This window comes from Pituophis catenifer, unplaced genomic scaffold, assembly GCF_029215685.1.
Source record: "Pituophis catenifer annectens isolate HBS135680 unplaced genomic scaffold, rPitCat1.0.hap2 SCAF_1, whole genome shotgun sequence".
Lineage (NCBI taxonomy): Eukaryota > Metazoa > Chordata > Lepidosauria > Squamata > Colubridae > Pituophis > Pituophis catenifer.
In genome coordinates this window covers 17029666-17050723 of record NW_027256881.1, presented here as the reverse complement: position 1 = coordinate 17050723, position 21058 = coordinate 17029666, and the positions used below count along the sequence as shown (strand labels likewise).

The window sequence follows — 21058 nt, the reverse complement described above, 5'->3', positions numbered from 1 at the left end:
AATTCTCAAGCTCAAAAAGATTTCCAATAAATCTTGGCTATGCATAGCTGATTTCCTCTTCTCAGCTAACAAATTTGTTAGTATATGCCAATTTGCATAATTTAGATCTACAGAACACAAATGGTTTAATTCCAAAAATGTTCACATTTTAGAACAATCCAGATCATCATTTAAGCACTCTGTACACAAAGGTACCTCCGAGCTGAAATACAGAAAAATAAATTCTTGAAATAACAGTGGCTAAAAGCAGTCAAGCATGTCACAAATAAACAATCAGCTTTTATTTTTTTTGTATTATAAAACATGTCAGATTTTTGGCAAATATTTTACAATTTTACTCCATCCTTATTTTAAGAGCCTGTGAACAAGTGTAGTTGGTAGCTGGGGGAAAATGGGGGAATGTTGGAAATAGAAAGATGAAATTTTAATGGACTTGCTAAAAAAAAAAAAAAAAAGGAAAGGAAAGGAAAGGGGAAAAATAACCCAGGGGAAAGAGTATCCCAGTCCCTCCCACCAAATTAAAAATCCAGTTTTTACATTTAATTCCACTATCCAAGAGACCATGGGATAAAGCAGCAGGCGAAACTCAGCAATGCTGCTGTGAAAAGCCATCAGAAAGAGGAAGGGGACATTCTCTGCTTTTTTTTTTAGTAGGGTCTGTTACGTTGATCACTTCTGAAGTCGTTTCTGGAAAAGAGAAAAACAATATTCAATTTTCAGCCTTAACTTCCTTGTAGCATATACAAAGTCCATAAAGTTAGTTGCTGCAAATGATTCCTAATAAGGATGTCGATATCACTCACAAGGAACCAGACATGGAGTCAAACCATCAAGAGATAAAGGGAAGAGAGAAACCTGGTCTAGTTGAAAGTCCTGTTCTTCCAAAGAGCTTTCTGGTTTTCAACTTTGCCCTTAAATAAACTCAGAATATCGTACCTGGAAGAATTACAACAACCAGCAATGCCAATAAGATATTGTCAGAAGTTTAAATCGGCTCTTAATTCTTCCTTTCCTATTTAAAGCAGCCATTGTTGTAATTTTTTAGGATTACCAACAGATCCAGGCTTCATAACTGAATGTCATCCTAATTAAATGCTTTAGCATATCTCAAAAGCTCTCCCAAGTTTTGGATTATCTGCAAAGGAAGATCCGTAAACAGAGCTGCACTTACATCTATCTGTTCCACCAACAAATTCCAATGTAGCTTAATAGTCATGACTTCTTAAGCAATACAGAGGGGCATATTGTGGGACCCTTCAGCCATGTGGCAGGACCTAGGAAGAGAGTCTTTTCTGTGGTGGCACCCACCCTGTGGAATATTATCCCTAAAAATCGGATTGTCCCCAACTGCTGGCTTTTTGCAAGGACCAAAGACATGGTTTTGCCAAAAGGCATGGAGATGTGGTATAGCAGGTATAATGTCCATACGGATTACTTCAATGATAGGATTAGATGCTATGAGTTTTATTAGGTTTTACAAGTAGTCCTGACCACAATTGAGTCAAGAATTTATGTTACTGAGCCATTTGTTAAGTGAGTTTTGTCCCATTTTACGACTTTGCTTGCCACATTTTTCAAGTGACTCTCTACAGTTGTTAAATTAGTAATATGGTTCTTAAGTGAATGTGACATCCCCATTGACTGCTTGCCAGGTCGCAAAAGATGTCATGTGACCATGGGACACTGCAACCGTCATAAATATGAACCAGTTATCAAGCATCCAAGTGTAAATCACGTGACCATGGGGATGCTGTAACAGTCACAAGTATGAAAAATGGTCCTAAGTCACTTTTTTCGGTGCCATTGTAACTTTGAACAGTGACTAAAATGCACAATGCTGAATCAAATAGGAAATCATTAGCAATAGCTAAATAGAAAGGTATGGAACTTCATTAACAAACTGCTAACAGCTGGATTTGTTAGAATGCAAAGATGGTTTATTAATGGGGTAGACCATGTGGCTTGATACTTTCACTTTGTCAAAGCTTAGCTGTGCCTGGATGGGAACGTATATTGAAGAACAGCAGGAAGTAAATAAAATAAAACCATGAACTAAAAATAAGTCTTTGAGGAATTTACAATAAACCCAGACAACTAGTGCTTATCTACCTTGAGGATTGAAGGCTTCAGACAAACGTGCAACTGGCCATTAATGGTCCAGGAGAAACTCATCCATTATTCCTAGAAGCTAAGTCAGCCAACACAAATCCCCACTTTTTATCCTCATGACTATCCTATGCAGCAGATTATCCCAAGTGAACAAACTGCCCAATGAATTTTGGGAAACCAGCTCGCTTCTACCACTACCCCATTCTGACTTATGACAGAAGCATATTTTATCCCAAATGTTTCTGGTGTGGCTAAAACCAAAAGTGCAATCAACTTCTCCCAGAAAATCTGGGCCCTGGTTTCCTTATCAATCACTTTTTTGGACTGTCTCCCGATAGGTAGCTTGGCATTCTAGAATGGACCAGACAGCTTTCACTGTGGGTGGGTCTCTGGAGGCCTCCAAACTTTCTCTCTTATTACTGAACTTTTAATATATCTGCCAATTCTCTGCATCATTTGGAGACAAAACACACTTCTGTAGTTCTGTAAAGATTCAGTACCAACCTTCCTCCCATTTTGCCACCAAAGCCACCGCCCCGGCCACCACGGCCTCTGAACCCCCGATCACCTCCAAAACCACCTCTGCCACGGAAATCTGCAAAGAAGGAAGATAAAACAAGAAATTCCGAATGTCACTCCAGCCAACAGCATTCCCCCATTTTTGAATGGTGGAGTTTTCACACACCTCCTCCAGAGGGACGCCCATCATCCGGTCTGGGCTCATTACACTGATTGCAGGAATTCCGGCGAGCAAAGTTCATATTTCCACAGCTCCTGAAAAAGACAGGAAACATCTCTCAGTAATTGCTAAGATTGAAGGTAAGGGCTATATAATCAATATATTTTATACAGGTAGTCCTCGACTTAAGACCACCACTGAGCCCAACATTTCTGTTGCTAAGTGATACAGTTAAGTGAATTTTGCTCCATTTTATGACCTTTCTTGCCGCAGAAATCACTGTAGTAGATAAATTAGTAACGTGGTTGATAAATGAACCTGGCTTCCCCATTCACCTTGCTAAAGTCAGAAGGTTGTGAACACTGCAACTATCATAAATATGTTGGTTGCCAAACATTTGAATTTCGATCACGTGACCATGGAGATGCTGCAATGGTCGTAAGTGTAAAAAATGGTGATAAGTCACTTTTTTCAGTGCCGCTATAACTTCAGTCACTGAATTAACTCTATAGGATTACCTGTATAGCCCTTATTTAGAAACATTGATTTTTGCCTCATCTTATTAGACTCCAATTCTCATTAAGCTATAATAGTATTGGTAAACTATTGAGTCCTGATAATGAACATAAACAAAATAAAGCGGGGGGGGGGGGGGGGGAAGTGCCATTGCCCAATAGCAAGGTATTTGAGTTACCAAATGGTTCTTTGAGTGAAATCTACAACGTCTGGCAGAATCTTGCTAACCAGTCTATTATTGAAAGGTTCGCCCAGGGTCAGATCTGTTTAATGCTCGATTGAAAAATCACTAGGGAACCACAGGACTGCACACCAGAAAATTTGGAGGGAAAAAATATTTAAAGAGGGCAATGGCAAACTACTTCTATGCTGTTGTCTCAAAAATGGCATGGACTGGTCCATGAGATCAGCAGGAGGGGAGCTCAAACAGATAGAGACTAGCAACCTCCGAGTGAAAGGTCAAACCCTTCTAGTTAAAGATCTTGAAAAACTACTGTCTATGAAATGGCAATTTGATGTTCCTTTGGTAGTGCAAACACTTTCCTTGGCTACTGTCAGATTCCCTGTTCCATTTAAATTATTTAAAAAATTCTTTTCACTGGAAAAATAAAATTAGAATACTGCAAAACATCTAGCATCATTTTATTTCCAAGAATGAACTAGGAAATAAAGATCCTTAGAAAATAAAAATGATGGGTAGTTGCAGCCAAGTGCTTTGTTTGAAATCTTGCACGGAATAAAGATGTAGATAAACCAGATGGTTTAAGCAACCTCATTACTTAATATTCTTATGGGTGATCAACCCCCATACCCATAGCAGCCATTTTGTGAACAGAGAAGCCTTTTGTGGCAGCCATTTTGCTGGAATTTCCATGCTACTTTTCCAAAATTCCAGCTGTACTTATTGCCCCAAATAATCTACTTTTAGACTAAACTAGGCAGTTCTAGGCTATCTCGATATAAGACTGAAAATAACTTACGGGTTAGGGCAAACCCAATCACCACTTTTGGGTTCTCCACCTCGGCCCTGGAAACCTCCTCCTCTTCCAAAGCCCCCTCCACGTGAACCTGCAAGCACAATGATATTACAATTAAAGCAAGGAAATGGGTATGTGGCCCTTATGGCAAAGACTCACAATATGCAGTATGAATAGCCTCTGACATCAAAACTGGCCAATATGTACCAGCTATTTGGTCGGGGGTAATCATGAAAGCAGGCTGGGCTGAAGTGTCGCTCCCGTTCTCAGGGAGAAACTCAGATGAACAACCCAAAAAGGAACGGTACCACTGGACTACCAGGTACAACGGATCTGGATGTGTTACTACCTCGGCGTCCACCACCACCACCTCCACCACCTCCTCGCAGGAATTCTGGCCGCCTGGTTGCGAAGGAAACCCTGATAACACTGCCATTGAATTCTTTTCCTGTAGAGGGAAGAATAGCGATCAAGAATAAATCTAGTGGCCAACTACAACAAGGAAATGCAATATTTAAACAATAAATCCCAAAAACTATACTTCATACAAAACTGATAACAATGCAGAGTTTGCTTCTGCTTAAGTCACATTTTATAAGGCGATCTTCCCTAACCTGCTGGTCCATCTAATCGATTGAACTTCAGTGCTGGCCAGGGAAACTTTCCCACCCATGCATTCCATTTCCATAGAATCCACCCTTGCTCTAGCAGCAAGAGTCTTCATTATTATGTTTTTAACATTTTATTTGTACACCACCCAGAGTCCCTCGGTGAAGGAGATGAGCGATTTCCAAATATGACAGATAAATAAATGCAAAAATAAATTTGCCTTAACAATTTTATGATCTTTGCCTACAATGAGACATTTCGGTGTTCATGATTTAATTGGTTGGCAAGCCCTAATGGGACAACCTTACCATCAAACCAATCAATGGCGGCCTTAGCAGATGGAGGATCATCAAAAGACACTGTTGCTTCTCCCTTTGGCTTCCCAGTATCCTTGTCTGTATATAGATTTATCATAAGTTTACCTGTCTTTTTGTTTGTCTGGGAAAACCAGAGAGAAAAAAATATTTTTACCATTCATGTAAGGGCCTAACAACCTAATAATGGTGAATTCTGCCATGAACAGGAAGTTCACTTCTCCAATTCCACCACCCTTTGCTGTCCAAAATCTGTTCTTTCAAAAGATCATCCCCTCTTTCCTGCTGAACTGTATTGCTTAGCACAGCCTACTAGAAGACATATGGAATGCTATCTCTTCCTTCATTTAAATCTTTCCTCAAAGCCCACCTTTCCTATGAGAGTTAACATGAATGCCCACTGTAGCTCAGATGAAACAGCTTTCCTTTTTACATTGTCTCCACTTGCCTCTCCTTATTCTCCTTATTCAGTGGTAGCTCATAACCAATTTTAGACTTCATGCTCCTTGAAGTAAAGATCTAGATGTCAGCACTCCAAACTACATTCGTTCCAGTGCTGACAGATACCGAAACCTGACGACAGCAAAACCTGACACTATCCTTACTTCCAGATGTGCTGATGGAATGTATAAACAAACAGAACATTGTGGCCTATTTTCAAGCCTCAGCCCTCAAATTTCCTGGGTCATCAACAACTGTAACAATACAGAAAGGAAATAACCTAGAAAATAGCTTATAAAAATATGGCAGAGATCCAATAAGTCAATATACTTTGCAGTTCTCCATTTGGGAAGGATTGTGATCTATAGGTAGTCCTCCGGTTACAACGGCCATTGGGAATGGAATATCTATCACTAAATCTCCCCCATATATCCTCCCCAGTCCCTCTGTGCTCATACCACACCGGCGCACCCTACATACCCTCTCTGACCAGGCCTCTAGCACTCCCTTGCAACCTTCCCTGATCCATACTGCTCATACACTTTCCCTGACCCACACACCTCTTCCACACCCCTTAGCACCTGACCCATGCCTCTCTCCACTCTCACACATCCATAGCTCCCTCCCCCACCTGGAAGCAGCTACTTAACTGGCTGCTGGCTTAGGACTTTCAACTTCTTGCCATCTTCTCCAGACTCTGGTTGCCAAAAGCCAGTTGGAGGTTGCCTCAGCTAATGATGGAGGAATTAGGTTAACAACGGCAACTAGGACTATAGGGATTGCCATTGCTAAGCTATGCAATCGTGCTTTATGATCATATTGCTTAGTGATGGAAATCCTGCTCCCAATTGTTTCAAAAGCCAAGGACTACCAGAATATTTTTACTAACCCAGACCCAACGGAAGAAACCACTTATACTTTATACTCATCAAGATGGAGAACATGGATAATGGCTGCTTCACAGTAATGGAGATCTGCCAAACCTAAATCCAATTAAGCATCTTTTGTTAGAAATACTGCCTTTTAATTTAAGCTCACATTCTGATAATTTGAATGTATCTTAATACTGTTTTTATCTATTTAAATATTTTGGTTCTGCGCTGATACATTCTTTTTTTAAACATGTATTCCTCCTTGTTCTTCTATTAGCTTATATTCTTAGCTGATATGCCCCCTTTTTTTACCACCTTAAATACCTTAATTACACCTATTTGTTTGAAATAATCAGCCACTTGTTCTGGTGAAACGTCTTCTCCAAGTCCTTGTACAAAGATGGTGTTGTTATCAGAATTGTCAGACTCCGAATCTACATTGAAGAGAGCCTGGGGTTATTTTTTAGCCAAAGTGTGTAGCAGAAGCTGTGCAAAATATCACAGCCTTTTTTCGCAAAATATCCAAAAAACTTCATTTCCTATGTCAACCAGCGAGTATTTATAATCCCCCCCCCGTGCACTCAAGAGAATTAAATCAAGACATTTAAACTCCATCAAGTTGAGGAAATGCATATACACTATAGATGCAGAGAAACCAAAAGGAAAGAACTACCCATGTTTATCTTAAGGAAAACCATTATGAACAATCCACTCTCAATGCAATTTTTAATCAGAAATATTAACATTTGCTAAAAAGGTGTACAATTACGCAAAGGTATTATTCACCCAATGCTATTAATGACAGTGAACAACTAACAGTTCAGAACATTACAGCAGTTGGACTGTTAAATGGATAAATGCTTTTTGCAAGAATTTGTTTCTGATCACAATTTTAAATTTGGACCAAGGCATGTAAAGGCTATCATCTCCTATATGAGCCTGATTAATTGTCTACTTCAGAGGCAATGTACATTAATTCTGGAAAAACACCACCATGAAAAACATCCTGTCACTAAAATTCCTTTCCACTATAGCATGCATATACTGTATTGCGATTATTAATTCAGAAGTCATTTGCAAAGAATTTTAATTTATTTATGTTCTTGCCACTATATTTGATCTTTACGTGTAGTTTGTTTTTATGAATTTTAACATATATTCTGCTTTGGAGACTTTTTCTTGTTAAGCATTTTGCTGTTTAGTTTAAAATACCAAACAAATAGTTAGATGAAAAGTCACCATTCACCCTGAACAAAGAATTTCATTTGCTATTATGTGGCTAAGGGATCTTTCCAAATAACCCCCTTTAAGGTAAAAGGTAAAGGTTCCCCTCGCAGATATGTGTTAGTCGTTCCCGACTCTAGGGGGCGATGCTCATCTCCGTTTCAAAGCCGAAGAGCCAGTGCTGTCCGAAGACATCTCCGTGGTCATGTGGCCGGCATGACTAAATGCCAAAGGCGTACGGAACCACTGTTACCTTCCCACCAAAGGTGGTCCCTATTTTTCTACTTGCATTTTTTTACATGCTTTCGAACTGCTAGATTGGCAGAAGCTGGGACAAGTAACGGGAGCTCACCCGGTTACGTGGCACTAGGGATTCTAACCATTGAACTGCCAACCTTTCAATCAACAAGCTCAGAGACTTAGCCACTGAGCCACCGCATCCCTTTAACCCCCTTTACTGGAATTAAAAAATTAAAAAATGGTTTAGTATGTAATCCTGCTACTCAACAGTAAAAGACCAACTAAGGCCATTGTAATGTACTTCTTTGGATTCTGTACAGCATTTAGAAAACCTACATTTTACCAAAAGATCATATTCATTAAGATTAGAAAACAAAAGCCATCCTGCTCTCATCAAATAACCCCAAAACACCCTTGCTGGGCTGAGGAGCTACATAAAATCTAGCATCCCTTTTCTCCAACAGGGATAAACCAAATGGCTCTAAAAAGTTTGCAAGGTGGGCTAAAGCATAGCAGCCATTATGTGTGCACCTTGAATCTAGTCTGCCCTCTTTTTGTCTTAAAGCCATCTAAGCAGATGCATTTTATCAAACATAAACTCATCTCTTTCATTTTAACTGATTTTGTTACCTATCTACAGTATTCAACAGGGAACAAATACTTTTTTTACCCATTCCCTTCCTATCATTCAGGATATTTAGTAATAGTACAAGTTGTTTTGTACCAAAGGAAACCACCAGTCCAACTAACTCAGAATTGTCTTTGTTGACTGAGATTGCAGATTGTGCTAAGAAATGATTTAATAAACCATGATTTACAAACTACAACTATCAAGTTTAAACAGTAGGTTTATTTGAATTTGCTTTAGTGAATCTACCATGTTTTCCCTAAAATAAGATCCTTATATTTTTTTGAACCCCGAAATAAGTGCTTGGCCTTATTTTCAGGGAGGTCTTATTATTTTGGGGCACGTGGAGCAAGATAGGGCTCCTCTTGCCGTCTTACCTGATTTCTAGCTCTGTCTCCCTAACCCCAAACAGAGGAAATGTCGGGGACTGGCTGTGCATGCGGTTAAATATTTTCGGGGAGGGCTTATTTTCGGGGGATGTCTTATTTTAGAGGAAACAGGGTAGATACTCCAGTATTAGTCCTCCAGAATTTCAGGAAAGCTTCATTGCTGGCATTTCCTGATAGGGCTGGGAAAGGTATTCCTAGCAGCATATGTTCAATGATTATTCCAATTTGCCCTAGTTTTATTCCGGTATAATTAAAGGATTACTAATGGTGCCAAGAAAATAGAGTGACATCATGAAGGAGATGGCTGAGTTAACTGCAATTTTATCCTTTCCAAAATACTATGAACAAGCTTGCCCAACTCTGCCACAATTTTTGGGAACTGGCCCAAGGCATCTTGATGGCAACAGACTGGGAAAAACTACCTTATATAAAACTAAAAGAGACAGTCATAAAACTGTGTATCATCTACATATGGCTTCTACATTTACCTGTATCTGGCTTTGGCCCAAAATCCCTCTGACCTGTGAAACGGGAGAAAAAAAAAAAGCAATGGGCGTCTAAGCAGCACCGCACACAAAGGAGAATAAACTATTCAGTCTTGATTTAATTAATATTAGCAATAAGATATGTGAAACCAAGAAATTGCAATTAAGAATGACACAAGATTTTGCCCAAGAAGAAAACCAATTATGGTCTCTAAGATGAAGAGTGCCACACAGGTTTATGCTGGCGGTTGGTTGTCTTGTAGTTGCTGTTGGTCCACATAACTAAGCTCTTTGCCACAAAAATGTTCTCACTAAGACAATGTGCTTAGAAGGTTCTTTTGTAGATGCCATCGAAAGCCAACTATGAGTTGCCAAAAAAAAATCATTTCATGCAATTGGGAAATAAAGAAACGAAACCAGGAATCTCATTTTAAAAAACGTATTATAGAAACTTAAAAAAAAAAAAAAAAAAAAGCTAAGCACACACACACACCAGCCTCAGCTCAAACAGGGGAGAAAAATCAAATGCTTCTAATAGATAGAAACATGAAAATACAAGTATTCGGTGGCTCGTTAGGGGTTGGGATATTTTGGCACCTTTTAATATAGAGGTTTCCACTTTAATATTTTTTTTGACGCTCAGCACTTACCACCATAATTTTTGAAGCCACCTCGGTCACCACCACTGCAGAGGAAAAATTGAAGAAATGATTTCTTCTTTAAGTCTTGACATGCTGAGCCCAAGGCTCAAAAGCTGCACTTACTGAAAGTTTATTTACTGCATGTTCTATAAAAATAGTCTAATTTGTAGTATATACTTTTTTGCACCACACAGATTAAACAAGGAAAATAACGTTCTGTTCATGACTATACTGTAGTTTGACACGACTGTAGATGGCTCATATTTTTTTTTACAAAAACCCCAACATCCTACTGAGTATTTAACTGCAGAATTCCTCTTAGTGTCAAGCTTCCCAACAATGTGGTAAGACAACAAATAGTCAATTAAAATAAAAACTGAATGCTTGCTTTAAGTGAAATTATATACATGGATTCAAATCCCACTTATCTTCAGTTAAGAACCAGAGTGCTCTTTTTCAGCCTTACCTATCTCAAAAATCTGTTGAGAGGATTAGATTTAAAACAATATGCACTGCTTTAAGCAAGGGGAGGAGATAAGCCATCCTTAGTTATTTAAAGGCCAGTAAAAAAGGCAAAAATATCTAAATTTTAAGGAGAAAAAAATTCTACCCAGGCCCCTTTATTATCTTTATGTATTAATAAAGACATGTGAAAGATTATCAGATAATGTGCAATCACTAATCGATTTATTTCATTACTTACTTGACAGTAAATTCCCAGAGAACAAGGCAAAAATACCTCAAGGTCAAATCTGGCATCCTTGCATTACAGTACTATTACATAGCATGGCTGCATCAAATAAACTGAGTAATATGGACAGAATCGGGTACAGTAAAGCCATTTTAGTCTGGGAATTTTAGGCATGAATCTTTGGTTCTGCGGTATTAAGAATACAATGAAGTTCTACAGTATTAAGAATAGGATTAAGGCTGTCAGAAAAAAAAGGAGGTAAGTCTGGATACAATGAGTTCCATTTATTTTTTATATAAATAAAATTTTATATATAAAGACTATTCTCAAAGGCAAAATAAGGTTGTCTAAAAAGGCAGTGTTGTTCATTCAACATTACAGAACGGTTCAATTTAGTTAGTGATACAAAACATAAAATTATATACTGTTATAAACTGCTATTTTAACACTCATGGCCTACTATGTTTCTATCCCTCTATTTGCTTATCTCCTCTGCTTTGCATCCAAATTATAGTTAAATGTTCTTCTCCCCTTGGGCTGCTATTATTCTCCACCTCCTGATCTGGCAACATGTTCTTCTTTATCTCAAACAATAGCTATTCCTTTTCTTTAGCTGTGCTTTGTACTGGTAAGACATTGCTGGAACTCCACCAAACAGTTTTAGAAGTGTTAATTCTATAGCTGAATAAATGAATGCCATAAACACTTCACATTTAAATAGTTTAGAGAAAGATGCTTATCCTGGATATTAGCATATGCTTAGAGCACATATGTGAACAGATGACATCACGTCAAGAAGGACGTGGATTTTCATATAGCAGAAACCTTTACATGAGAATTGAGCAACTGACAAATCCGCAGGCACTTAATTTGAAGCCTCAAGATTGGGTAAGCTAAATATTTCAGACACCACCACCCCACCCCACCCCCAGATAGGGGTAGTTAAAGGGCAAAATGCAAGAGTTAACTCTACAACATTTCTGGGAACATTTGGTCCTGTCATTCCACCTATCCCCAGATCTTAAAATATTAGTTCTGTCTTTCAAGTGGTATCATAGCATCAGTAGCCAGAACCACAGCAACTGTAGGATGCATATCTTTTAGGCCAAAAAATAATACTCCATTTCACTCCTGCTTTAGCTACCTCTTCATGTCCAAGTCCATTTGCTTTTGCCAATTTTAAAACATTTAATTCTGCATATTTAGGGGTAGCTTGTACCTTCTGTAAAATAATTTCTGTGAAGTCTTATTCATTCTCATTTTGGGCCAGAGTTGGAGATGGGTAAGAATACAGTGCCAGTTAAAGTAGTTAAAGAACCAAGCATCCAAATGCTATGTTAATTGTCTCTATTATTTTAAAATATCCATTACATAAAATTAAGTTTCACAATGGAGGTGAACTGTGTTTTTTAGTTATATACATACAAGAATGTTTTTTGTCACTTAATTTGAAACATGGGATTCCTGTCTTATTTACTATTACTATACACTAATGATTTAGCGCTTCAATGACTGGCTGATATTGATGGCAAACCAAAGCTAGCATTCTCTTTTGGTTTCTACATATTCTCAGGTTATACTTCTTGCCCTCTGTAATCTGATTCTCAGTTAGATTTATTTTGTTCCGTAGGATATTACCACCCACATTTAGATAAAGCTTGCACATTTTCAAGTCAAAAAAAATATATGAAGTCACTAGACTTGGTGGTCTCTCATTAATTATTATTTAGTCAAGATATTTTAAAAACTGCCGATGAGGAAAATGCAACTTAAAAAAATAAATTAGTAATAATTGCCATCAAGCATGTGAATGTGGCTCAAGTTTCTCTGGTTCAAAGTAACAAGGCAAGGCAAAGAAAATGTAGGCTTTTTTGACATTTCTATATAAAACATCTGGCTTGTATCAAAATTATATCCCTAATACAGCTGGTACTGTTTATTTGAAGCTCCTGACTTCTTTAGACAGCAGTGCCAGAAGCTGGGGAGTGTCAGCACACAAAACATGCACTTTCATCACTGAGCTATGACCTCACATTAATTTTAAGAGGCATCATAATGTCAACTATATTAAGCGAACCAGTTAAACAGTCAAGAAAAGAATTTGAATGGCAGAATACTTAAGGGAGGAAAAAAATAGATGAAGGAACTAAACATCCTCCCAAAACCATCTAGATATAATGCTGTTTTCCCCGAATCCAATTTAATAAATCAGAGATTAAGAGTTGTTTCCTTTTTTGCAACATTCTGTAAGACATGTGCCGTTTTTAGTTTTAGTTTTAATTTTTATTTTGGTAAAGAGTAATCAGTGGTTGGATAAAAGCAAGAGATCAACAGTTGAGGATGAGAAGGACTTGTTAACAATCAATAAGATGTGTTTTTGCCTCCATTGTAGGTCCAACAAGTGTATTATCTCATCAAAATACAGAACAAGTGCTTCAGTTTCTGCCATCTTGTTCGTTCCATATAGAGAGGTATCAATAGACTGATTCAGCACTTATCTATTCTATATCAACATGTATGTTGAGCATGGCCTGCCCAGGTTCAATCTTCTAATTTATTTTGAGAAACGGCTCTCATCCATTTCTCTTTGCCAATACAGATGATCTAACATTTTTAAATGCAAATTTTCCATACCATTTTTATATCCATTGTTTTACTTCTGAGGCATTCTCAAAACTTGGATGAGATCTGTTATACCCAGAATGCCAAACAACAAGGCTGCATATGCTATGTTCTGCTTTGAAATCCCCCAGCCAAAACCCTGAGGTACAATTTAAATCAAATCAGACATTGGCTAGAATAGGTGTTAACATCCGTTTCAGATTGAATAATTTATTTTTTACTTTATAGAGACGGCAGTCTTAAATTCAAGTCTGATAAAGGCCTCCTCTGGTTCCTTCCACATACAGGTGGTTAGGGAGACGTGGCCTTTCTGGTAGTGACCCATGTGCTATGGCATCTTTATTCTTGGAGATTTGTATTTTCCTTTCAGCATTTCAGAAAATAGTTCCAGCATGCTATCGATGAGGGTTGACTGCTTTGTTTTGTACATATTTTTTTGTTTTGTTTTGTTTTGTACATATTAAGTAGTACCATATTTTTCAGACTATAAGACACACTTTTCCCCCCTATAAGAGGGTGAACATTTGGGTGCATCTTATACTCCGAATGTAGCCCTGCTGACCCACCAGCCCCCACCCTTTGACCTCTGCCTCTCAGCAATTTACTTCCTTGCAGCAAGCAACAAACAGCAAAACAGCCCATTTCAGCTTCAGCACAGCCTGATTAGCACAAGCAGTTGATTGACCCTCAGCTGTTTCAGGCTGCAGGGGTTGCCACTGCCTATTGCCACGTAGGCCTCCGCTGCAGGCTGTTTGCTGCACCGGGGCAAACCAGGAGGCAGAGGCAGAGTTATTGTGAGTGTTTTATGGTTTATTTTCTTCTTTGTGTCCTTTTGTTGTAAAATTTCTGTCCAGAATCAACAATTAGCTGGAATTTAAAAAGCATTCCACTAACTTAATTAAAAAGTTACCTGAAGGAAGATAAAGGGGGGGGGGGGAGCTTTACATCTAATAGATTGTGTGCTGAATAACCTACTGATTCTGATTACAATACCAATCTATGCAAAGAAAAAAACTTAAGAGTTCCAAACTGGTAAAATTTCATATTATTTCCCATAACCATGCACTAGTGTATATCTTGTTTTCCTCCCCAAAATAGTAGGTGCATCTTATAGTCTGGAGCATCTTATACTCTGAATACTTCCTTTTTTATTATCATAGTTTTAGTTTTCCTTTTTTTCTATATTTGTATTTCCTTTTTTATGTTATATAGTACCCAAGCTACAGATTGGGGCAGGCTACAAACATTGCAAACAAACACAAACATACAGCAGAGAGCAAAAAACAGGGCAGTTGATAAAAGCAGACTTTCTTCTGGTCAGTGCAGAAAATTCTAAACTCATTTGGCTATATACACCTCTCTTCCTAACTCATTCCATTTCTAACTTTGTTCCATCAGGTTCAAAACAATGAGTCAAGTTAAGTCAGCTTAGATGTCAATTAACTGTAACTGCACACTGAGAATCTACCCTTTCAACACAAAATCAAGTACAATGCAATGATGCTACCCAAATAGAATATAGAAAACATTCTATTTTCAGATATCTATTAAAAACAATGCTGAAACAGAGCTGTAAATTCAAAGTAAGTCATATCCACTGCCTTCACACCTCTCTCCAAACTTAGGCGTAAATACAACTGTACACACTTGTTGCCTCATCCTTAAGTGCAGCTGACAAATAGTGTGTAACTTGATAATTTAAGCTTAGTGTGATATTCCAATAAGAGACTGCTTCATCCACATGGAAAAAAAACTTAGAGAACCAAGTTAAAAGTAAAACATGATATTGTTCGTTTACTTGTAGGTGGACAAAGCCTGAATCTAACTTGTCTTATCAAGATTCAGAAATGTTAGCTGTACCTGCTAATAGAGCAATCATTACAAAGCCAATCTTATAGTTTAACAGGAGAAGATCTGTGAACGAGTCATAATTTCTTGTCTGCCTTATTCCTTGGCCTGTAACAGCTGCACAATCTGGAAAAGTCAGATTAAATTTTTCATGGCATGAACAAATTTTATATCAAAGTATCGTAAAAGGCTCAGGAATAGTGGACAACAAAATCTTCAGCAATCCTACTTCTCAGATGCTGATGAGGAAGAGCAGTTGCCTCTCTTACATGTATACCATGGATATTGGCATAAAAGAATAAAATTGGCCAAGCCTGGCATAGAATAGAATCTCAAATATCTTTTATCTTTTATAAAAATACATTTTAGTGTTAAGTTACAAAATTAGTGTTTTCTGCATTCCTGATCAGTTCTTTGTATGAGGTAAGTATAGGTTGGATTATATGTTATACTAAGCAATGACTTTTAAGTAGTAAGTTTTTAGTTTTTGGTAATAGTTTACTAAATAGAGGTTACAATGTCTGGATCCATACCTGAACATTATATGCCACTGAATAAATTCTAGTCATGATTAGTTTTAGATACCATGTTAAACCAAAACTAAACAAAACAAAACATGAATGGCTTAATAGGTTCATGAATCAATCAGCCAGAAAGTAATCTAGGTTAGTATTTGGGGACTTGAATTTTTAATACAGATTATTAATATTAGCATTTCAGGAAGAAAAAGTACTCCTTCAAGTAGTTTTTAAGAGCGTTCATCCAAGCAAGCAAGGAAAACAATGGACTAAACAGGTATCATAATCCATCTCTAGCTTCTAGGTTAAATCTTTTACCTCATGCCAGACATAGTATTTCTGTTGTCAGAATCAAATCTGCTTCCACCTCGTGGGCCCCCATAGCCTCGGTTATCGTCTCCATATCTATTTTTTTCACGGCGATCATCTAAGTAATTTCAAAGCAATTATTCTTGAGTAGATTAAAGTAAGTGACTAATTAATTTAGAATTATACACACACTGAATACACTAATACACACTATTAGGACCTGAAGATGAAAAAAGATTAGAACTCCCAGTCAAAATTTCTTAATACTTTAAATGAATGTCTTTCAATCAATTACATTGGTAAATACTGAAATACTTATAGTTGCTTATAAATAAGCAAACTTATTTGGCTTTGGATGTTATGTATGTGCCACAGCAGGCGAGATCATAGAATAGGAATTTTGGCCTACATGAGAATAAAAAGGCATGCTACTGTACCTCTAACATAAAAAAAAAATAATCCAGCAAGAACAGGAACTAATATAATTTAATAAACTCTTATCAGTTTATTATCTGCTTTAAAAATCAATTGGAAGGAAGCAACTCAGTAGAACTGCCAATATTATTTCTTCATGTCATGCCCAAATCAGAGAAAAGATGCAGACAAGATGCAGTTGACATACAACTATTTGTGGTTATACTCTTAGCGATTTCAGCTCTTTGCAACCTCTTGGGTACTAAAATCCTCCAGTTTCTATAAAGTTTACCACAATGCTTTGCTCTGTAATATGTTTCTGTCTGGACTCCATGCAGTGCCTACCTTGCACGTTGGGTCCATAGCTTTCCTTCTGTTGTGTCTGGTATGACTGCTGGTTCTGACCATATGAGCCTTGTTGCGGGCTGTAGTTTGGCTTCTGGTTGAATGAACTTTGTTGCTGCTGCCCAAAGCTCTGCTGAGGTTGCTGATTTTGGCTGTATCCTGACGGCTGGTCATATGAGCTTTGCTGTCCCTGCTGGTTATAAGTTGACTGTTGATCAAATGATCTTTGTGGTTGACTGTAACCTTGTTGTTGGTCATAGGATCCTGGCTGTTGGCTATAGCTTGAAGACTGGTTGTATGAACCTGGTTGCCCATAGGTGGGTTTCTGATCATAGGAAGACCTTATATTGAAGCAAACAAGAAATTAATTGCACTCTCTTTTTTATTCAGAAGTGCATACAAAGATACAGAGACAACTTTCCTGGTCTTATCCATTCAAAGCAATAAAGAATGTCAAAACCTCCAGATACAATCAAATAGAATAATAAAGAAAAAGTGTATGACATCAAGTCCAATTTTCTTCTCAGTACAGGAACCTGAACTAAAACATCCTTAACAAATCAACGTTCAACTTCTGCTTGGAGACCCGTCAAAGGGGAGGTAAATATTTCACAGCTGACTTTGTAAGAATCTTTGCTCATAACTAAGTTTACATGTGTTGCTGATGTCTATGAAATTCAACTCCTGAACTGGATCTGTGCACTAAGTCAGGCTTAAGAATGTGAAGATTATAACTACGAAGTTATAGTCATGTCTACCTTTTCTTCCCTCCAAAGTTCCTTGAAGGAATGACTGCATCCTTTCAGTTAGATTAACCAAAGTTCCCTTTCAAAATACTGAGGTTGTAATTTGGATAGAAAACACAACAAAGGGAGAGCACACAGTTCCCCCAGACATTTTCTTTCCTCCCTAATCAAGTTTTGAAAATTATTGGTTAAAGACAAAAGGAATATATGGTAACAACTGATAATCCAATCAAGTAGGAAGTAGGAAGAATTAATATAATTAGGCTCAAATAAAAACAAAACAAATGCTATTTCTTTTGTTTAGACCAGTGGTTCCCAACCTTTTTGGATCTGCCGACTGGCAACGGCAATGGTGGTGGTTATACGCAAGAAATATAATCCTGCAAATGCGCAATTTTTTTATATATTTAATTTTTTAATTTATTTTGAATACAAGTAATGCAAACAATACGAACATATACATACACATCTAAATACAAAAAAAGAAAAAATAATACAAATAATACAGTGCACCCCCACCCCGGAGACCATTCCCCCTCCCTTATATTTCTTCTTCTGTAACAGCTAAAAAATATACAATATATTCTAATTGTGCCCTTATCACCTCCAAAACAGCATATATTCTTGAGTAGGATTATTCTCTTTGCCTTCCACCAACACTGATTTTATAAAATTCCCCCATATTTCATTATAATTGTTTTTTTTAATCATCCCTTTTTAAAATTTAATTTGTTAATTTATCGTTTGTTGCCATGCTTCAAATTTCATTATACCATTCATTTCTTTGAATAACCCAATTTCGTCCCCAATATTTAGCCATCACTAATCCAGCTGCCATTATCAAATTTACAATCATTTCTTATTTTGTTTCATTTATATTCCGTTGTTCAGCAACAATAATGCATTTCTCGGTGACATATCTAAATTTACATTCAAAAGTGCTCTAATTTCTCTAAACACCATGTCCCATATTTTTTGTGCACTATCACTATCTCACCACATGTTTATATGTTCTGACCTCTTTCTTGCACCTCCAACATATATTTGTATATTTACCATCTATTTGATTTAGTTTACATGGTGTTAAATACCATCTCCATATCGCTTTATATATATTTTCCTTAACTCTGACATTCTTATATACTCTTCTATTCGAAATATTTTTCCAATCATTGTCATTTATTTCTCCTAAATCTGATTCCCAAATTAATTTTAAACCTTTTGCCTGCTCTTCTAATTCAGTTAATATTCTATATATTTTCCCAATTCTTCCTTTACTGCAAATGCACAAATAAAGCTTTGCATGATCACCCGCTGCTTGCACAACCCAGTTCCCAACAGGCCGCGGCCCAGAGGTTGGGGACCCCTGATTTAGACTACTTCCTATATAAAACTAATTTAGAAAATATAAAAAATGTTTGTAACATTGAAAGCAATTTATCACCTATTCTGGTCCCATGTTGTTCAGATAACACAGGGTGCCAATAGAAAAGAACACAGAGTCTTACCTTGTCAAAGTGTTTTAGGAAGGAGAATGTATCAAATATTCATTCATACGGTCTAGAAAATTCACTGCAGACAAATCAGTTTGTTCATACAGTGTTAAGAAAGCTATAATTATGAGCTACTGACAAAGAAAGTTCAGTAAGTCTAGTTTTTCAATCAGAATCATCAGCAAATTCTGGTCAACATGAAGATTGAAAAGGCCAAGTCTCAGTTGCAAGGCTATCATTAAATTCAATAATGAGACGATAAAGGCTAAATTTTACAAGTGGTCCTCAATTTATGATGGTAATTTAGATGAGAATTTCTGTTGCTAAGCAATGTGACTGTAAAGCATGACCATTTCACTTAGTAATGGCAATCCCTGCAGTTCTAATTGTTGTGATTAACCAAATCCCATCATTCAGCAAGGCAACTTCCTGCAGCTAGTTCCAGTGGGAAACTAGCAGGAAGTTGTAAGCCCCAAGTTGGCTGGCTTTCTTGCAAGTTGCTGCTGCTGGGTGTGGGAGGCTGCATGACAGATGTGGCGTGGGTCAGGAAGAGTGCATGAAAGTGTGCAAGAAGTGTAGGTTGGGGACAGTCATGCGAGGCATGGCATGGATACATGCCAAGCACGGCACAAGTGTGTGTGGGAGGAGTGGCGGGGTGGGGAGAGAGTTTGGGAGTTTGCACAAATGGGGGAGACTTATCCCAACAACTTGCCAGCTTCCTTACCAGCTTCCCCATTGACTTCTTGGGGAAGCTGGCAGGGAAGGTTGCAAATGGCAACCATGTGATCGCAGGGCACTGAAACCGATAATAAATGTGAGCCAGCTGCTAGGGACCAACATTGTAATTGTGTGACCCTGGGGGTTGCAGGGACAGCCAGAATTCTGAGGATTGGTTGTAACCACCTGTCAGTCCTGGAAGCCATCTTTTACTTTGGATCTTCAGGGCTGCCAAATTTAGTGCTGTGGAAAAGTGGGAGGGGGAATTGCATGGAGTTGTAGAGATATCTAGCCATAACAACATTTCTCTGAGAGTCAAGGACATCCAGCCTGCACCTGGAGTGGCATGACTGGGAGGCATCTCCAGTTGGGACGGTGGATTGATTGGACCATGTGATGGACATGTGAATGCTGGGGCTTGGACTTTCTTCTGGGTGGGGAAAACCTGGAAGCTTTCAGATTCGGGTTTTCCCAGATGTACCAATATGACATCTCTAATAAAATGGAACGCTGAGGAATTGCTTGCCTTGGAGTCTTATTTAGTTGGGGGTGTTACTTGGAACCCTGGCATCACCATTCATTCAGTGCCATCATAACATTGAACAATCACTAAAAGAATGATGAAAGGCCGAGGATTACCTGTATGTTGTTTCTTTAAAACACATATACTGCCACCCTGATTTAGCTAGTATTTATATTAAATGTTAAATATTAAATATTAAATAATATAAATATATTAAATATATTAAATCACTCTTCCAGATGGATTCATGACCTCAACTAAACATGCATCATATACAGTGTCTTCTAGCTAATCCGGACAGCTGCTAACAATAAATCAAATAAAAGGCTACTGTGTTTCCCCAAAAATAAGACCCAGTCAAAATATTTTTGGGCTCCAAAATAAGCACTAGGGTTTATTTTCGGCGGAAATATTTTGGGGAAATTCAAGGTGATCAGCCCGTTTGGGTGCCCCCCGCCCGGGCACACACATAAGAGGCGGCAAGCACAGGGGCACCGATGGTATCCGGCAGCAGCTGCAGCCTGCCGCTCCCTTAGTCGGCACACTCTGGGGCTCCGCAGCCCACAGCGCAGGTGGGTTGATTCCGTCCAAGCAGCAGAGGCGCGGGTCTGGGGGGGGAGAGGCAGGTGATCTGGATGTGCCACGCAGGCTGCGGGGAAAGCCAAGAGTAAGTGGGCCAGAGTAGGCAGCCAGCTGCAAGAGGCTTGT

The 21058-nt window shown here is 38.1% G+C and overlaps 1 protein-coding gene across 2 annotated transcripts in view; it reads right to left on the bottom strand.

Moving 5' to 3' along the window:
• Positions 1-259: 259 nt before the first annotated feature.
• The window catches only part of TAF15 (TATA-box binding protein associated factor 15), a 29520-nt gene continuing 8721 nt past the window's right edge, over positions 260-21058 (bottom strand). For both annotated transcript variants that reach the window (XM_070932106.1, XM_070932107.1), the window contains 11 exons: positions 16872-17212; positions 16122-16230; positions 10134-10168; positions 9487-9519; positions 6842-6951; positions 5199-5328; positions 4631-4729; positions 4285-4372; positions 2795-2883; positions 2614-2704; positions 260-687 (listed from right to left, as the gene is read on the bottom strand). In XM_070932106.1, coding sequence (XP_070788207.1) covers positions 648-687; positions 2614-2704; positions 2795-2883; positions 4285-4372; positions 4631-4729; positions 5199-5328; positions 6842-6951; positions 9487-9519; positions 10134-10168; positions 16122-16230; positions 16872-17212 — 1165 coding nt within the window. In that variant the 3' untranslated portion in view covers positions 260-647. The remainder of the gene's footprint in view (positions 688-2613; positions 2705-2794; positions 2884-4284; positions 4373-4630; positions 4730-5198; positions 5329-6841; positions 6952-9486; positions 9520-10133; positions 10169-16121; positions 16231-16871; positions 17213-21058) is intronic.